Source organism: Triturus cristatus, chromosome 1_1, assembly GCF_964204655.1.
Source record: "Triturus cristatus chromosome 1_1, aTriCri1.1, whole genome shotgun sequence".
NCBI lineage: Eukaryota > Metazoa > Chordata > Amphibia > Caudata > Salamandridae > Triturus > Triturus cristatus.
This window is the reverse complement of record NC_140579.1, coordinates 702582057-702602195: the sequence shown is the minus strand read 5'-3', so window position 1 is coordinate 702602195 and position 20139 is coordinate 702582057. Positions and strand designations below refer to the sequence as shown.

The 20139-nt window shown below is 46.1% G+C and overlaps 1 protein-coding gene across 1 annotated transcript in view; it reads right to left on the bottom strand.

The window, feature by feature from the left end:
* Positions 1–18215, bottom strand: part of TAF8 (TATA-box binding protein associated factor 8) — a 146146-nt gene extending 127931 nt beyond the window's left edge. The window contains exon 1 of the mRNA XM_085647188.1: positions 17933–18215. Within this exon, the coding sequence (XP_085503314.1) occupies positions 17933–17980 (48 nt within the window). The 5' untranslated portion in view covers positions 17981–18215. The remainder of the gene's footprint in view (positions 1–17932) is intronic.
* Positions 18216–20139: the final 1924 nt, after the last annotated feature.

Sequence of the window (20139 nt, the reverse complement as noted above, 5' to 3'; positions counted from 1 at the left end):
ATAAACCCACTGATACTGTAAATGTGGTCGCTTCTAATATTAAAGTCAAAACTAGTGATAACAAGTTATCTTTGCCCAAGGGCAGTGCACACAAATATTCAAACCCTGGTAAAAGTACTGTGGAATGTCAAAATTCAAGGCAAATGTGCTATCGTTGTGGAAATCCACCCCACATTAAAGGTGCTAAGTGTCCTGGAGCTAATGTAACTTGCAATTATTGCAAGAAGATTGGACACTTTGCAAAAGTATGCATGAAGCGTAAATTTAACAGAAGATCTGTTGCTTGTGTTATGGAGTCAGATCAAGACTCTGATCCTGAAGTTATATCTGTTGTATCTGTTACGAATGAATTTGTGGGCACGATTGATGAATCAAGTGAATGTGTTGATCCTATTGCCGAGATTATTGTGGGGTGAAAACCACTCAATCTTTTAGTCGATTCTGGTGCAAAAATTACCATGATTACTCAAGATCTGTTTTTCGAAACTTGGGGAGAAAGACCCCTTCAACCTCCAGACCGTTCACCAGTTTCTTATGAGGGACGGAAAATAGACCTCCTGGGGTTCTTTGAGGATGATCTGGTATTCAAAAACAGGGTAATTACTGGGAAGGTGTATGTGGCGGTAAAAGGGCTCAATATTTTGGGGTGGTACCATCAAGGTCTTTTCAAGATGATGCTTAAACCCGGTACTGCCGAGCAGGTGCTCCTGGTGTCTGATGATCTACAATTGGGTCAATGGAGTAAACGTTTTCCTTCGGTTTTCAGTGAGGGATTAGGTACTATTAAAGGGTTCAGATACAAGATTCTAGTGAAAGATGGAGCACTCCCTGTCAAGCATAAATTGAGAGGTGTACCTTTCAGTGTGCGAGAAGATCTAGAAAGAGAACTTAAGTCATTGTGCGATCTAGGAATCATTGAGCCCACTGAATCCTCTCTCTGGCTTTCACCTTTGGTCGTCGCACGCAAAAAATGTGGGAAACTGCGCGTTTGCATTGACTTAAGATCTCTTAATAAGGAAATCTGGGTCGACTCCCACCCATTACCTAAGATTTCTGATCTTTTTGCAAGTGTTAGAGGGTCTAGAATCTTTTCAAAACTGGATCTAGCAAGTGCTTGCCACCAAATCGAACTGGAACCTGAATCTCGTCCACTCACTGCGTTTGTATCTCCTTTAGGTACTTTTCAGTACAAACGCATGCCCTTTGGTCTCGCCTCTGCGGCTTCAGTTTTTCAGCGTGTCATGCAAAATATGTTGGGAGGGATTTCAGGTGTACTTTGTTTTTCAGGACGACGTTCTGATACATTCTAAAGACAGTGCAACTCACAATTCTTTTCTTGAGAAGGTACTCTTGACTTTCCAAGATCATGGTGTTGTTGTTAAACCAGAAAAATGCATGTTCCTTACTGAGGAAATTGAATATTTAGGTCACCTTATTTCAGGTGATTGGATCAAACCAAGACAAGGATTACTTGAGGCTATTAGTAATGCTCCAGCGCCGTGCGGCAAAAGTGGTGTAAAGTCGCTTCTTGGTTTATTGGAATTTTATTCCAAGTTTATACCAAATTATGCGACCATTGTTAGGCCCATCAGTTCCTTACTTTGCAAAGGTTCTTCATTCGAGTGGTCGTCTCAATGTGAAACGGCTTTGCAGTTTGTAAAGCACTCTCTTGTTAAGAGCAACGCTTTAAAGCCTTTTGATCCTGTTTTATCCTCTTGTATCACGGTTGACGCCAGTCAGGTAGGATTAGGCGCTGTCCTCACTCAAGATAGTTCAAAAGGGGAGAACACAATTGCTTTTGCATCAAGGGTGTTGAGAGGTGGTGAGCTCCAGTATTCAGTCATAGAGAAAGAACTTTTGGCTTGTCTGTGGGCAATCGAAAAATTTCGACCCTACATTTGGGGAAGGCGGTTTTTATTGAAAACTGACCACAAACCTCTTATTTCTATTCTTGGGGGTGGAAGTAACAAATGTTGTTCCCCTAGAATTCTTCGTATGGTCTCACGCCTTATGCAGTACCATTTTGATGTGGTACATATCGCTGGAGGAAGAAATCTCAGAGCAGATTTTCTTTCTCGTTTTCCTGTAAAGGATGACAAATATGAGAATTCATCTAACGAAATTGGTGAAGAAGATTCCGATGATTGTTTAGTAGCTTCACTTGATTTAGTTGAACATGGGATTCAGTCTGCTGAAGGTTGGATGAAAGCTCTTTCTGATGATGATATTCTTCAACGTGTGTGTGGTTTTGTTAGGTCAGGTTGGCCAAGGCAATGTGCTCTTCCTTATTCTCTGCAACCTTTTTGGAAAATCGAAACAGAAATCTCTCTAGAAGATGGTGTTTTGTTAAGGGGGGGAAAAGCTCATCACTCCTCAAAGTCTTAGGAATGACATCATTCTTAAAGCTCATGAGGGACATTTGGGTTCCACACTCACAAAAAGACCTGTTCGTGAATTCTTTTGGTGGCCCGCTATGGATAGCGATATTGATAATGTTGTCGGCCACTGTCACATTTGTAAATCTGCTGACAAGGGTTTAAAAACTTTCACTCCTCCTCTTCTGCCTATTGAATGTCCATCAGAGCCATGGTCCAAAGTTGGCTTAGACGTCATGGGACCTTTAGAGATTCTGCCTGGGGGATGTCGTTTTATTCTGGTCCTTGTTGATTATGCATCAAAATGGCCTGAATTAAAACTTGTTAAAGAAGCCTCTACCAATAACATTATTGTGTTTCTGAAAGATCTGTTTTTGAGGGAGGGTTTTCCTGGGACTATGATCACTGATAATGGTTCACAGTTTACTAGCAGTGAATTTGATTCTTTTCTTAGTTCATGTAATATTCAACATGCCAAAAGCTCGCTTTATCATCCCCAGTCGAATGGTCTGGTTGAGAGAATGAACAGGGTGGTGGGTGATTGCATCAAGTGGGCTAAGTCGTGTAACTGTGATATCGTTAACTCTCTTAATAGTATGTTGTGGTTCTACAGGACCACTCCACATTCCACAACTAAAGTGTCTCCTTTCGACCTACTAAGAGGAAGGAAGCCTAATACAAAGTTTTAAGCCGGCTTGGATGAACAAGTGGATTAAAACTGTGCCGGATATTGACAGTCTTATGCTGTTAGTCAAAGAGAATGTTTCCAGTTCTCAGTCCAAGCAAAAATCTTGGTTTGATAATAAAAGAGTTGTGAAGGTTGTACCCCTAAAGGTAGGAGACCTGGTTCGAGTTAGGTCGCCAGTGCACGTAAGAAAGGGTGAAAGCAAGTTTGGTTCTCCCATTTCTGTCACTAGGTTGGGTAGGAACTCTGTGCAAGTCGAAGGAGGTAAATGGTGGAATGTCAGCAAAATTGTAAAGGTTAGGAATGCTCATGATGTTTCCACCACTGGTGCACATTTGTGCAGTAGTGGTGGGAGTATTGCTCCTACTGCGTTGGGTAATGGTGGGAGTGCTGTTCCTTCTGCATTGGTTCTCAGGAAAAGTTCAAGGCCTAAAGTTATTCCCATGACATACCGTGTTGATGTGTAATGTTTTACCTTTAATCACTTTCTTAGGAAGTTCACTCAATTGTTTTTTGTGTGATGGATTTGAAATTTTCTATCCTTCTTTCAATGGATAGGTTTATATTTTTATTGTTAATAAAGAAGGAGGAAAAATGCTATTTGTTTTATTTTTATGTTTCTGTTTTCCTTTCTTTTCATTTACATTATTCTTTGTATTTTGAATGTTTGATTTAAAGTACAAGGTTATATTTTATCATTATTGAGAAAGGAGGATATGTTATACTCCACACTTGTACACATTGCCTGTTCACAGCTGTTTACCATTGCCTGTATTATATGCTGAGGAATGTTATGTTGCCTAGCTACCAAGAATAGAACTGTGGGGTTGAGACAAGCGAGGAGAGCGGTTGGTGTGGGAGGTTGTTGACCATTGCTCTCGTCTGCTGTGCAGCTTTATCAAATAAACACGAATTCAACTCTACTCACCCTCGAGTCGATTACTACAATGGGTAAGTACAAACCAGTACGGAGAACCTGCACGCTAATTTGAAAGGCAGATTACCTGCACTTCTCAGCATTGCTACAGACATTTTAATCACTGTGTGAAAATGAAGCAGGGCAGACAGCTAAACAAAAAACAAACCTTCTTGCCAGGTTGCCTGCTCGCCTGAAATAAATGCATATGTGCGCAACTAGTTAATCTGCAAATATGTGCAAAGGGTGCTTGTGAGCCAGTACTGGCTTTAATTGATCAATCACATGAAGCTTTGTAATGACAAAGATTCCTTCTTTTATAGTGGTAGTGCAGAGTTACCAGCTGAGCTGTCAAGTGTGTGCTTTTAATTGTATTTGCATTTATTATAGTGCTGATAAGGTGTTGAAGGCAGAGTTATATTAAAAAATAAAAATTTGCTTACTACCACTGACTAGGTGTTAAAGGGACATGTAAACACAAAGTACATTACATACAGTCTGGGTATTACTAAAATCTATATTTTGGAAGCATTATTTTATCTTAAAATGTTTTTGGACATTTTTAGCGGTCTCTTATACTCTGTGTAATGCAAGTTTAAAATAATGACTTACATATTCACTGTGCTTTCTGTCACAGGCTGGCACATTGTAACACTAAAATTACACAAGTCACTATTCTCCACTACACCAACCAACATTTAATTCTGTCGCTATCTGGTTACACGCAGACTTTTGGAGTGCGTTAACTAACGGAGGTTTCATAATGTACTACAGTGCATTTCTCACTGATTAATTTTTTACAATGTGTGAGAAAGTGCCATCTTTCTTGGATGGTATACCCCCACTTTTTGCTAAATTGCTGAATGTACTTTGACTGAGTGTACCCTGGACTCCTGCCAATCAGGTGCCCAGAGCCTATGTTCCTTCCTTAAAACACACAAACTCCAAATTGGCAAACCCTGGCCACATGTCAGCCCCTGGTAAATGGTACCCTAGGTACCCAGGGCCTTGTGACCAGGGAGGGCCACTAAGGGCTGCAGCACTCATTGTGCCACCCTTAGAGGCCCTGTACCCTTACACACACACACACTGCCTTAGCAGGCTGAGTGTCTGGGTGCAGGACAAAATGAAGAGTCGACATGGCACACATCTCTGTGTGCCATGCCCATTACCTACACTGCCAAGGCATATGTCAGCCACCCCTCTGGCTGGGTGCCTTATGTAAATGTAAAATGTAAATGTCAAGGTACTTATAGAGCGCACTGTCACCAGACGGCCACCTTGCGGTGTCGCCTTTGCGGTTTCCTGGCGCTGATACTCATACCGCTGTGGAACCCCTCCTGGCTTTCCCTGTGAAGTGTCCACTCCTGGGCTCCCCCAGGGTGAAGCCAGGCATCCTTAGCGCTGGTGGGGCCGGTGTGGAGGCTAAGCAAGCTATTGCCCAGAGTTGCAGCGTGGGGCCCGTGATTAGAATAGGCACCAAGGCAAGAATAGACAGGTCCAAGGAAATTGAGCCCGAGCCCCGCCGAGGCAGGAATCGAACTCTGGTCCCTGGCCAGGACTCTGCTTCAGGGTCTGCCGCTCTAACCATTGAGCCACACTCCTCCGCCTTATGCCCATGGTGTGGGCACAGGAGCAGGAGCCCTGTGCCCCTACAGTACCCAGGTCCATTCCCGGGCACTGTAAGTGCAGTGCTGCCATTTAAGAGTACATGGTGCTGAGAGCTCGTCAAACACGAGCTCCACAGCACCATAATGGCAACACTAAAGACTGGGAAGTTTGGTATCAAACTTCTCAGCACATTAAACCTACACTGATGACAGTGTGGGATTTAATGTACCAAGCACCCCAGAGGGCATCTTAGAGATGCCCCCTTACAACTAACCTACAATCCACGTCTGCTCTGAGGCTGCCCAGGCTGCCACACAGCAGACACGTTGCTGGACCCCTGGGTGGGAGAGCCCCTGCTCTCCCGGGCCTGCAACAATGCACATCCTGGGTGAGGTGATAAATCTCCTCCCCCAGGATGAGCAAAGGGAAGCTTCAATGGCCCGCCGCCTCTAGGAGTTTCCCCAGGCCACTGCAACCCCCCACTCTGGCGGGAAGCTTGGCCGGAAACCCCATACAAGGACAGGGGATGTGCCAGCCTGCCCACCCCACCCCCCAGGTGGGGGAGGCGAGGTGCAGCACATCTCCGGGCTCTCGCCATCTTGAAGATGGGAGGCCCTACCCTCAGGGGCGGCTGGTGGATTTTGATACTGGTGGGCGAAAAATTTGTACCCTTGTACAATGCGCGAGCGAGCGAACCCGAACTGAAAAAGGAGGGTGCGGGGAAATTATTTGCAAAAAATGTATTGAAATGGTGGGTTTTACACCACATATTTACTGTAAATTTTTGCAAAAACGGGATCCAAATATAGCATTTTAAAGCACAAGTGTGAAGAAAACATTACAAACATATCAAAAAAGTGCCCAATCCTCTAACTGTTCTGCTTGCAAAACGACCCCCAAGCCAAGCACACACAGCCAATGGGAAGAGGCCCTCTAAGTGTTTTCTACCTGTAACACATCTCTTCCTTCCAAATGTCCAGTCCTGCAGCAGCACACTTCCAAAGCCCATACATGACAGTAACCCGATTCAAGGCCCAATCAGTAATGCTATTAATTGTTACGCGTGCTATTTCGTTTTTAAACTGTTCTGCACCTGTCAAATAATTGGCCTCTTTCTGCTTATTTGGAGTCGAGTGAAGATATGAGGAGCGCTTGCCTTGGCTTTGAGGAACGCTATTTACGTTGTGTTAACCTTGTAGCCAGCCGTATTAAAGAATGTCGATACTGTTGGTCCATTGGTGTGTTGCAAGCAGTGCTAGAGGAGGGCCAAACTCATACATGTACAACGTTCTCAGTGATTGTGAAGTGTTCTATCATTTGGCTCTGCTCTGTGACGTTCACAGGTATGTGTGTTGTGGGTAGTGATTTTAGGGACAGCTAAGTAAAGGAGATGGGTCAACAGCATTCCTCTAGACTCAAGTTTGCTGTCCATGAGACAGGTGGATGTACTGAGATCACTTAGCACCAATTTAGAGTTGGGTGAGCAGGGCACTCTGTTGCAAATGTGATGGAGTACCCTACCCACCAGACCTTCAGTCCGTCCACCTCATTTACAGTCGTATTCTGTCCATAGAGGCCCGGTTGGTGCTGTTAACGGAATACTTTCTCTGATGAACCCGAGGGAGTAGGAGCGAGAGTGGAAGAACATTGCACTCCCCGCCCTATTTAGGATGGATGGTGTACTGATTTTATTTCCAGTTTGTCACAACCAGGAAAAACCTGAAGGTGTGGGATGGGAAATAAGCCAAAGTGACCCCTATACCATGGGAGAAAACTCACAGGGTAAGTTCGTTCATTTTTTTTTGATGTTTCAAAAGCAAATTTGAACATTGATAGTTTGTCTTTGAAAAGCAGAACATTAAAAATGTTTGAGGACTGTCCACCATGGTTGACGGGACCGTCTGTCAAACTTTTCCCGCATTGACAATGAACCACCAATTTAGGAGTTGTCGATGGGGCTTGAGTACAAATCTAAATGTGGTCAGCGGAGGTCCCTCGGAATAGCAGAGGTATTCGCCTTCACCATCGCAATGGAGTAAACTTTTTATGCACATATACGTATTTGTCTGCGTGTGTTTGTGCTTGCGTGCCTTTGCATTATCGTAGCTATGAGTGGTGTGTGTTCCTGGTGTGAACTATGCCCTGTTTTGTGTAAAAAGGATATAAGAAGACAGAGATCAACAATGAAACTATCAATCACGTTATACTATACGAAACCATATTGGCACTGAACCAAACTACATGGCATTTAATACAGCTACACAATCCAATATCTCCCATCGTACCACGTCCCCTACTTTACCCTACACACATCACCATAACACATCATACTCACATCTCATCCTAGCACTATGCGACCACCCACCATGCATGTGATGTACCCTCTTTGCATCACCAAGCAAATTACACTGTAGCAAAAACTACACAACATGTTCCTCTAAACAAGGATCCTAACTGAAACTGATGGCTGTCCCTAATGTATAACATCAGGACATCGTGCTCCCAGTCAAGGGCTTTTATTTTACAAAGAATTCTAGATGTTTTAGGCAGGGCCACTGGCAAAATGTGATTGTGAGCTGTGGGCTTTCTTGCAAATATCCCACTCTCTGCTGCATAATTTGCAGATTCCACCAAACAAACGTTTTTAGCTCAAAGCATCAAAAGTTACAAAAAATAATGTACCTCACATGGTGCAGCTCAGCGACAGACACTTTGCAAAAGTTAAGTGTGGCAGATACATTCAGGGCACATATAAATGTTTGCTTGAGATGCCTGGCATTCATTTTTAGGGCTCACCGAACAGACAGTGTGAGCTTACTAGTTGCAACAGACCTATTGTGGACTTAGCAAGAACTTATTACGTGCTTATTGTTGTCCGAATGAACAGCTTTGTTGTAGCCCTTATATGTTTGCTTAATATTCAACGGCTTTCCTTGTCCCATCTTGGTCATTCTGCGTCTGTCCCTTCCCTGCAGCATAGCCTCTTTGACATCCTTTTCATTGCCAGGCTTGTATTCGCTCACTGCTCACTTTTGGTTATGCACTTCATGAGAGTGCATGTGTTTTTCAGCTTTCTCCCTTTTGCACTTCTCTCCCGGCCAAATACCGCCGTGTTGCTCTCAACCTAGTATATTGCCTTTCCCTCCTCCCTCAACCTGCCTTTCTTTTTTTTGTTTCCCCCACCGCACTCGGTACCCATTGCTTACCCTACACCTCCTAATCCACCTGCTCCTCTGTAACCATTCTGTTCTTTTTTTTAATATTAATTTATTTTTGTAGCGCACAGCAGTAAGTTGCAGCTGGCACACCCGCCTTACAGAAAGCGCTTTCGCACTGCATCTAGTTAATTCTCTTAAGTTAGTGATTCTTCTTGGACCAATAAATTAAAAGAACTGGTGCATTGTCCTTTTGTAGGGACGTGTATGCGTGATGACGCATGTGTGTGCAAAAGTCAGCCCCCAATCTCCCGATTATTTTTTTTTAAATCTCCCACTTTGCTCTTCGGAAATGTTGGCATGTATGCCACACACACCAGATGCCCTCCGTTGCCTGGGATCAATCCCAGCTTCCGCACTTGACCAAACTGTGTAATCTTGGGTCATTGTTTTATTTCACTTTGCTGATTGGCATTGTTCTCAGGGGAGGGGGGCATGAATCATGTTTCCAAATTCATGCTTGAAAACTGTTAATTAAAAAACATAAAATGCAACGCACTTTTATAATCTCATGTACCATGGCGAAACGCTTCTTCTGCGGTTAATAATGCTTTGTAAAGTAAACTGCGGCCTGGTGCTGCTGCTCAACCAGGGGCCGCATGGGAAGGTCCCCGGCCTACTTTGAGTGTCACTGGTTGAGAGTAATTAAGAAACTAGGAAAATTCAGAAAAACAGTGGAGATATCGTGAGGGAGTAAGGAAACCCAAACACGTCATTTTCCCTACATTAACAGAACTCTCTTCTGACAGCGCAATCAAATGTTCCAGTTGGGCTGCTCGCGCTTCTTTCTGTGCGTGGCATCTCAAGGCCTCCCGCGGCCTAGTTTCGGATTCTAGCAAAGGAAATACAGCGTTCACCGAAGACAGTGGCCCACTGTCTTCGGTGAACGCTGTATTTCTGGCGTCTAAGAGAGACATCAATCAAAGCCTATTTACTGTTCCTTATCAATTAAACATGTTTCTATTTTTTCCTAAATTATATCGATTTTTTAAATTAACTTGATGCTACCTTAGTGGTGTGTTGCCCGTTTCCTCGATCCCTGGGAAATGCACTTTTCTTCGCTATATTTACCTTACAGGCTCACAATTAATTTCGTTCCCAGCAAGCACGAGCTTGCACTTGTTTAAGATTCTGTTAACGTTGTTTCTTGCAGCTCAGCTTCAATCATTCCACCATGACCCCACAGTGTAGACTGACATAGGGGATCACGTTATTTCGCTTTATGTTACAACTGAAAATAAAATGCCCCTGGTGATGGACGACAGAGGTGAAAGTGTAATTGCAAAAGGGAAATCCGAAAAAAATCTGAGAAATACCAAAAGGTACACGCCTATACTCATTGTTTGCCCCACACAAAACGCATGAACAGAGGAATATGTTCGGAGTATTGCAGTTATATGAGCTAAAAAAAAAAAGTCACATACAAGCATGTACACATCGCAAATAAATTATAACAGCTGCCAGGAACGACTCAGACAATGTCCTGCACAAGTTAAAAGGAAAGGTAGCAGTTGCACAATAAATGAAACTCTGAGAAATTGGTGCTTTCACGGCAGACAGGTAAAACGCATACCACAAATCAGAGTGACTAAAGTCACAAAAGAGAGTGACAAACAACTGGCCACGCACTCTCGACTCTCGGAGCGAGGGAGAGTGCTTCTCACTGACAGGCCCGGCTTTAGTACTGGTGGTGCCCTGTGCGACATTGTTAGTTAGCGCCCCCCCCCATGACCACCTCCACCACGGATTCTCTCACTAGCACCCTTTAACAGTGACCAAGTCTCCATAACCACACTCTCTCAGCTGAATTGAATTAGTTATATAGCGCCACTCATACCAGTGTAGGGTGTCTGAGCACTTTGCATCACACGCACATTACACAGAGACAATCAATCATACTTGTGTAAATCAGTGTATAGGAAATGTTACTTAAGCCAAAGGACTGAAAGTGTAGGAGTCACATGTCATCCATACTGGTAGGCAGTATAGTTTTAGAGTGCTTGGTGTGGAGAAGCACAAACTCAGTTTGAAAGCAGTAACCGGCTGATCTTTTTACATCATACGCACTCTGTAATCTACTTGGTACACCTTCTCTTTGCAGCAGGCATATTAACCCTCTGCACCAACTTCATCCAAGTCAAAACCTCAACTATACAAAATGCTGATCTCTCTCCAGGAAGATACTTAATCACACCAGTTATCTTGACATTTATGTGAGGCCTGGTAATTGCGGGGGGAAAGAAACGCTGGAGCAGGTGCTTCAAAAGCATAATAAACTTTCAAACACCGTGCCCCCAGGAAGCCAGCACCCGGTGCGGTGGCACCGGTCGCACCGCCCTAAAGCCGGCCCTGGGCTGTGGTCAGTCCCAGTGAGACGGGGGCTCCCGAAGTGCTTCCTGCAGTAGAGTTTATGACTGAGCCAAGCGGCTGCCCAGAGAGTGGAGATTAGTTCATTTACAGCATCCGCTGTCACCTTTTCCACTCTCCCACTCAGGAGAGTGGCAATGAACACAAAGAAACCTGGTAATCAGACCGGAAACTCGGGGCCGGCTTTAGTGCTGGTGGCACCCTGTGCGACAATGTTTGTTGGCGCCCCCCCAATGACCACCTCCACCACGGATTCTCTCACTAGCACCCTTTAACAGTGACCAAGTCACCATAACCACACTCTCTCAGATGCATTGAATTAGTTATATAGCGCCACTCATACCAGTGTAGGGTGTCCGAGCACTTTGCATCACACACATTACACAGAGACAATCAATCATACGTGTGTAAATCAGTGTATAGGAAAAGTAGGAGTCACATGTCATCCATACTGGTAGGCAGTATAGTTTAAGAGTGCTTGGTGTGGAGAAGCACAAACTCAGAGTCGAAAAAGAAACAGCATAGTTGGGGGGTTTTCTTTAATAATAAGAATCGATTTCTTGCCAAATTACCCCTTTTTGCAACATTAATCAATGTTCTAATAATGTATACTTTGCGGTGTGTATGCAGTTCTGGGATGAAAGTTAATAGCTCACTATTCTATAGGAGGACATTAAGTTCTAAATTGCAAGTAACAAAAAAGATCAGATGTCTCTTTTGAAAGCAGTAACCTGCTGATCTGTTTACATCATACACACTCTGTAATCTACTTGGCAGTGGCACACGTTCTTTGCAGCAGGCATATTAACCCTCTGCGCTAACTTCACCGAAGTCAAAACCTCAACTATACAAAATGCTGATCTCTCTCCAGGAAGATAATTAATCACACGAGTTATCTTGACATTTATGTGAGGCCTGGTCATTGCCGGGGGAAAGAAACGCTGCAGAAGGTGCTTCAAAAGCATAATAAACTTTAAAACACGGCGCCCACAGGAAGCCACGCACCGGTCGCACTGCCCTAAAGCCGGCCCTGCTCACTGAAAAGCCCCGAAGCCAGAGGGGAGGAGGCCGGAGGCCGAGGGCCTGGTGAGAGGCTGGTGGGGGCCGTGGCCCGGGGGGGTGTGGGGCAGAGATGTTAGGAGCCCACTGCATGTCCGTCTTTTATTATGAATGGTGGGCCCATTCACCTAGCACCAGGGTCCTTGGCACCCTTGCTATACTACCATGCTCGAGGCCCGGGACATAAATGGACAGAAGTGAAAGTGAAACGTACTCGTCGAAGCCTACATTGCTCTCTCCGTTAAATAGATCGAAAACAGTTCCTGATGGCCTATGACCTACGCCGGGATACTGCTGCTCGTGTAAAACGCCTTCAGGTCGAGTGTGCGCTATATAAAACTGAAAAAAAAGGGCAAAATAAATATCCACTCCAGTCCCGCTACCTCCCCCTCTCTCTCTCTTCTAAAGCACCCGTCCCTCGGTGTCTGCTGCAATTACCTGTAAAGTGCCAGAGACGCCAGCCCCGGTTTCTGCCTCCAAGATTCCAGACCAAGAACAAAACTCTCCCAAAATCCTTGTTGTGAGGATACACCAGGTTAAAAACACGAACCCTCCTCCTGTTCCAGAGTAAGACTCCCAGTCCCAAGAGGACTGCAGCAGTGAGCGTGGCAATACCAATGAGAGCACAAGCCCAAACTGGAAAATTCTTTCGATTTCGAATCGACTCCTCCCCCAGACCCCAGCAAACCAATCACTGAACAAAAACAACTGTTGCTGGGTCTGGTGGAGGAGACAACAAAGGCCACTGTCACACCCCCACAAACTCTAAACCTGCCGGAATGCTCCACCCTTGGCCATTGGAATGAATGGAAGGCCTCCAGCTCCGCCCTGGGCCAAGGGAATAACGCCCTAAATCGAAATGCTATTCTGGTAGTTAGCAATAGGCTGCACCCACCAGTGTGTCGTCACTGCCCTGCTTTCTGGCTCTAGGTCGAAGAAATCTTCGCCCAGCCAAAAGCATGTGCAGACACTGCAGAGCAAAGGCCATACCCCCACACCCCCCTAAAGAAAACTCCAATTTTGTACATGTTTGTTCACTGAGCACTAGCAGCCAGCACAATTTATTCCTAGCTGCTCAGTGTTTTTCAACAGGCATTTTTTTTGTCCCCCAGGGTGGGAGGGCGACGCCCATCTCGCCCCTATGCACCAGCCTCCCCTGCCTACCCTATCAGGATTAGGCTACTGCCCCCCTCCCACAGGAGAGAGGCAGGATAGGGGGTGTACCCACCCCAGGACAAGGAACCATTGGTCCCTGGCCTTCACCTACCTGTAACGCCCCTAAATCTAGTATTTAGGGGCACCCTGAACCTTCCTTCCCCAGATTCCGAAACTACAAGAAGAGCGAGAAGAAACGAAGACCTGCCCTGCATCTGCGAAGGAGAGGGAGACACCAACTGCTTTGGCCCCAGCCCTACCGGCCTGTCGACCTCGAACCTGCTCCTGCTCCAAACCCGGCATCTCTTGTGGCCAGCAACCTCAGAAGCCCCGGAGGACCTGCCTACCTTTGAACTCTGATCCCCTGGGACTCCCATGAGTAGAGGCTCTACTCAGAACCTACCTTTCACCCCTGGCAGCAGCCCGGAACCGCGATCCCAGCCCACTCTGCACCCGCCAAGCCTGGCCGGTGCCGGAGTTAACTAAACCCACGAGGACGACCCCACGGCGACTGTGACCCCGAGTCCGGCACCCAAGGACCCCCCCTCGACAATCCTGGAGAAGCCTGCAGCCTCAGAACAGAGTGCCACCCCAACCGCGATCAACAGAGGGTAAGATTTCCCCGACACCAAAAGGCATCCCTGCACCCGGCGCCCCACGGCCCTCTGTGTCCAATCCCGGGGTACCTACCTATCCTGCAACTACCCAACTTACCTCTCGAAGTGGTGGTGGCACCTGAAGAGTCCTCGTCCCCGAGCCTTTTTCCAAACCGGAGATTTCCCATAGAAATCAATTGAGCGCCCGACGGCTCAAAAGCACCCTGCACCCAGCCGCCCGAGTGGCCCTGGCAGTGAAAACTCTACTCTAACCTACTTCCCCACTTGCCCTGAGTAAGTGACCAGGAGCCCAGCTCCCACAGCCGCGTGGCTTGCCAGACAGCAGCCACCAACCAAGACCCCCCTATCCCTCATAGGATAAAATTGGGCTTAACTCTCTCTGCACCCGGCCGTCCTGAAACCGCTGAGGGTGAACTAACGGTACCTACCTGACACTGGGGGACCCCTGAGTCTATGCCCAGAACTTCAACTCTGCCAGTCGAGTACTTACCCTTAAACCGCTAACTTCATTTTCATCATAGGGTAACATTGACTAGCTTTTTCTTGAAAATTCTTCTAAGTGTGGACTTTTCAAAACTCAAAATAATCACCAAAAATCAGCCGAGTGACAAAAACGAATTTACTCACCTGCTCTTAGGTGAGCTCCCAGTGCTGGATCTTGGTGCCCAGCACTGACTCTGAAAAGTACCCACAACTATACTTACCTTTAACTCATTTTTCTTCCGTAGGAAACCATTGACTGTTTTTCTGTGAAATTTCTTCTAAGTGTTGATTTCTGCAATTTCTAAATATTCTTCAAAAATCGTATAACATCTGAAAACGTAATTACTTACCTGTTTTGGATAAAGGTCCCAGTACTGAGTCTAGGCACCCAGTACTGGATTACAAAAGTAACGATAACCTACTGTACCTGTAACCTAAATTTTCTTCCATAGGGAATCATTGATTGTTTGCTCTGAAATATTTTCGAAGTGCTAACTTTTAAAATAGCTAAATATTAGTTAAAAATCATTACAGTACCAAAGTCGACTTTCAACAACTGATTCTGAGAACTGACCCAGGACTGGATCTAGGATCCAGGCCTGGAATTACAAAAGTAATCTAAAAAGTAATCTGTTGCATATAATTTGAATTTATCATTGAGCTCAATGTATTGTGTTTAGAAATAGAGTTGCTTACTGCAACTACTTGTAACTGTTTACTAAAAAGTCTATTACATATACAAAAGTATTTTTATGAAACATCTCCTGTCAAGAAAGTATATTTTAATTCCAAGTGTTGGTTCTAAAATAAAACAAGCATATATTTTTTATATACAAACCATTGGCCTAGAGTTCAGTTATTGAGTGTGTGGAACTATTTGCTGACTGAGTGTGTACAACAAATGCTTTACACTGTCCTCTGATACTGCCTTACTGCTCGACCAGGCTACCACTTTGGAGAGTAAGGTTATATCTAACTTTAACCTCTGTTAAACCCTTGGGGTCTGTGGACTCTGTACACCCTGTACCTATTAAGGAACAGTATATACAGAGACACGTTCTCACACATTTATTTTTCATTCAAGCTGTGCTTTATTTTATATGTAAAAAGAAAAAAAGATAGATTTAACCCAGATCTCTTGACTGGGGGTGAATGTATGATTTATTCAGCATTCCGTCCATCATTTGTTTGCATAGCACTTTTCACCATAAATGGGATGGGTATGCTGACTGTGCCACTGGATTCAAGCTAGCCTGGCTAATGAAGGGTAATACCCAGAAACCGGTCCTAGGATGCTTGTTTCCGGTCCAGGGAGGACCTGGCTTGGCAGTTCGGTCTGGACTGTTCCCATGAGGCACAGGGTCCAGACTGATTTGCACATGGCTGGGTCTAAACTGGGGTGGCATGGTGAGCAAAAGAACAATGGATTTAACCCAGATCTCTTGACTGGGGGTGAATGTATGATTTATTCAGCATTCCGTCCATCTTTTGTTTGCGTAGCACTTATTTAATATGTAGCTACCTGAAGGTGATAGACAAAATATTTTTTTACAGAACATCTTGTTTTTAAAGCCCACCTTTGACCCCGCCCCCATTGCATGCAGCATAGTAGTTCCCATATTTTGTTTAATGCACCATGATCGTTGATTTATACCCTGTCAACATACATCTCTCAATCAAAAACCCAGTGCTCGAGTCAAGGTTAGACGCAATGTACCCACTATTTTCAGAGGGTAGACGCCATCTGCACTGCTGCAAAGCTGCCCACTTTCAGTGGAGTGCCCGGCTACTTTCCTAATTCCTATGGAATTCACAGAAATATGCTGAACTCGTTCCAGTGTCATTTTCTGATACCGGGATACTCTCAGTAGCGCCTGCACATTGTCTGCTTTTGTTTTGAGCAGCAACATGCGGGCAGGTAAGGAGTTGATCAGAATCCAGCTTCCCCATCGCAAAAGCCCGAGTTAAGAGGCCATTATGCCTCTTTCTGTTGGAATATTCTGGCTGGGAGCTATCTGGAGCCTCACACCTAGATGCAATGGAGGGGAAACAAAGGCTCACATCTTATCACTTCACAGATACTTAAGAGAGAAATGCTTTTGACTTTGTTAAGTACCTGTATATAAGAGATATGCATACACTGTAAGAATGTCAGATGTGTTGGTCGCCCCAGTATTTACAAAAATAACCACAATTTTGATTAATTTATTTTATAGCGCTTTAGCACTACTCATCCCAAAGCAGGTCGTCAGAGAGCTTTGCATCACTCGTGCAGATTATACATTGAAAATAAATGTGTGCGTACATCAATATAAATGATGTATTACATAAGACAGTGATTGTTACAAGGTATAGGAGCCACATGTCCTTCATACCTCACTGTGCTATATTAGTAGGATTGCAATTTATGAACTGCAAGAAAAGAATCTCTGTCTTAAAAGCAGTAACCAACTTACATAAAATAAAAATCTGTCATCTGCGTGTTACATAATGTGCTTTGCAGGAGACATATTAACCCTCTATGCTACTTTAATTCAAAAATGGGTCTAGGCAAAACACAGATCTCTCCAGCAATGTGTTATCCTCCAGAGTTATCTTACAATTATTAATATTCCCTGAGATTTAGCTGGCATACAAAGATCTCTGCAGCAGGTGCCTTAACCCCATAAGATATTTTGAAAAGATATTGCAACCAATTAAGCTGAAGAGATTCACTGCCACCTTTCTCCTTGCTGCCAGTTTCTTTGTGGCAGCGTTTAAAAAAAGAAATTTATAACTTTAGGCCCAGATTTTGCGTTGGGCTTGTGTCAATACCTTGGCACAACCCCAATGCAAAATCTAACTTGTTAAATATTGTAATGCGCTCAAATTTACTCATGATAGACCTGCTAAACATATGTGAGGTCTTAAGATCTGATGTCACATCCTGGGAGGTCATCGGTTGTGATGTCACACGCGGCGATGTCACTTCCTGTAATGTCACACCCATTCTACCTAACTTGGTGAGTTCACCTTCACGCACGTCCCCCTTCTTGTTTTAGGACATGAGCCCTGCAAAAACCCAAACATCATACTCCGGATATTTTTTTCAAGAGGACCAGCTTTGAAAATACAGAGGTTCGTCCATACTCATCCAGTCGGTAAGCCCGTCCTTTCGTAGGTGTGTTACTACTATTAATATAGGCTACTAAACCACATAAAACACATAGCATGACCAGAAACGACACATCCCACAAAAACACAACGAAGGGGCAGGCATTACTTCCGCGTGCATAAACTAGCCAACCAAGACGCAGGGACGGGGAAATGCTGGCGCAAGAACACATCAAGTAAACAGATAGCACTAGAGACACAATGGTGGCTCTTAGACTGCCTCTTCGGTGGCTGCCGATCCCCGCTACCTCACACGCCTTGTACTAGCAAACCAGGAAATTCCGCATAGTATTTACCGTCCCTGAACAGCCAGCAGAACCGACAGCCACTTGAGGATCCGCCATCTTGCTACAGTTTGTCGCTCATGCGCGTGGGGCGTAGTCAGCAGTTTGGAATTTGTAGTTCGTTAATTTTTACGAGAGACCAGAGCTCCCTAGAGTGTAGAGTCGAAACGGTGTTTTGTAATATGCGGTATCCCCTCGGGATCCGGTATCCCCTGGTGTTCGGCAGACTTCGGAGGTCCTGCCTATTGGACAGCTTGGACGAGCCCCCAGCAGCCCCGCCCAGCCCATGAGAGGAGAACCTAGGCTCAAGCAGGCAAAGGGAGCAGCGCGCCGAGCAGAGCTGCTGGTAGAAATGCACGCATTAAATAAAGATCGGTGATTCTTAAACAGCCATTGTATCCCTTACGTCTTGGAGACAGGAGAGGAAACAAAGAAAGAATGCTCCTGAAATTAGCTCACATTACAGTTCTTATCTCGGCCGTCTCCTACCACTGGCTAAACATATTTTTATTACGTTCATGAAGAGTTATTTTAGGAAGCACGATTTAAAAGTGATTTACAGTAAAATCTTTCTTGAAATGTTATTCAAGTTTATGTGCGCTAATATGTCTGTGGTGTGTGTGCATATATTTGTTTTTGTGCGTTTGAGAAAAAGCATGTATGCCTTTGTGCCACTTTCATCGTGAGCTGTGGAGGGTGTAATGTTCGGCACGCGCGAGGCATTCTAGCTGCCGAGGTGCGCTAGCGCTGACTCGTGACGTCAGACGCTAGCGGGATATAATAAAGGGGCATGGCCTCGGCTAGTTAGTCGGAGCCGCGTGTGCAATCTAATTAGACCGGCTCCCGTGTGTTTATTTAGCGCGATCGCGCTGCCATGCTATGTAGGCATTTAGAAGAATTACACTGGCGACGAGGGGTCAAGTGAGCCCTGCTGTGCTGTTTTGGCGCCCCACAATGCTTTTTGTGTCCTCTCAGGCTGCCTAATCCATTGTGCCTGCTGCTTCCCTCATGGTGACTCGGCTGAGCCTGCTGGGAGGCCTGGTGAAGATCACTGCAGGTGCCCGGACGGCCCTTCCAAACATCTGCTGGGTGTGCCCTGGTGCCCCAATCCACGGCCTGGAAGGGGTATGTCTCGCCCGGGTGCTGCCGCACACGCCCCCACGAGGTGTCTGCAGACCACCGTGCCCTCCTCCGATCCAGGCCCATGCCGGGTGTGATCGCCTCGACCCAGAAGCGCCGGAGAGTCCCGCGGACGACGTCCGGATGTAGGCGCGCCCCCGGTTGGTGCAGCAGCGCGAAGGAGGTCACCGAACAACGCCCGGAGGGAGTGCAGGCCAGGTGGCGTCGACGCAGAGGAGAGGAAGCCGGCGTTCACCGCGTGCTGTGCACGTGCCAAGATGGCGTCCATTCCCGCCATTGAGCCGTTTGTCGTTGATGGTGCCCCGTCGTCCCTCGCCCCGCGCTGGAAGGATTGGACAGACCGCCTGCAATTCTACTTCGAAGGGGCTGGCATCGCGAGGGAAAGGCGCAGAGCACTGCTACTCCACCTAGGAGGTAAAGACATCCACCGCATCTACAAAACGCTCGTGGAAGCCACGCCGAAGACGTACCACACACTGCTGAACGCGCTCAACGCCCATTTTGAGCCCATGGCGAACAGAGACTATGAGAGGTTCATCTTCCGTCAGGCCAAGCAAGAGGCGGACGAGTCTCTGGATACGTTCCATGGCAGGCTGAAGGAGCTAGCCAGCACGTGTGGGTTCCGCGATGAACAGGAAGAGATCCGAGGGCAGATCATACAGGGGTGCTACTCGTCTAAGCTTCGCGTCACGGTCCTCCAGGAAGAAGGAAAGCCCCTGGCGGACATCCTCACCCTCGGACGGTCAAAGGAGCTGTCGCAAGCGAGAGCCTCGCACATGGAGGCAGCCCTACATCGCCCTGTAAAGACGGAGCAAGTGCAAGTGGCGGAAGCGGTGAACGTAGTGCGGCCAAAAGGGAGGCAAACCGGAGGGAAACGGCAGCCGGAGGCCAAGAAGAAAGACTGTGGGTACTGTGGCGGCCAACCCCACCGCATGCAAGACTGTCTGGCCAGAGGGAAAAGGTGCGGCGCCTGCGGGTGGATGAACCACTTTGCGGCGGTATGCCGGTCCACCAGAGCCAAGAAGGAGGCGGCCCATGCGGTACGCGAAGAGGCAGACAGCGAAGACATGGACGACGAC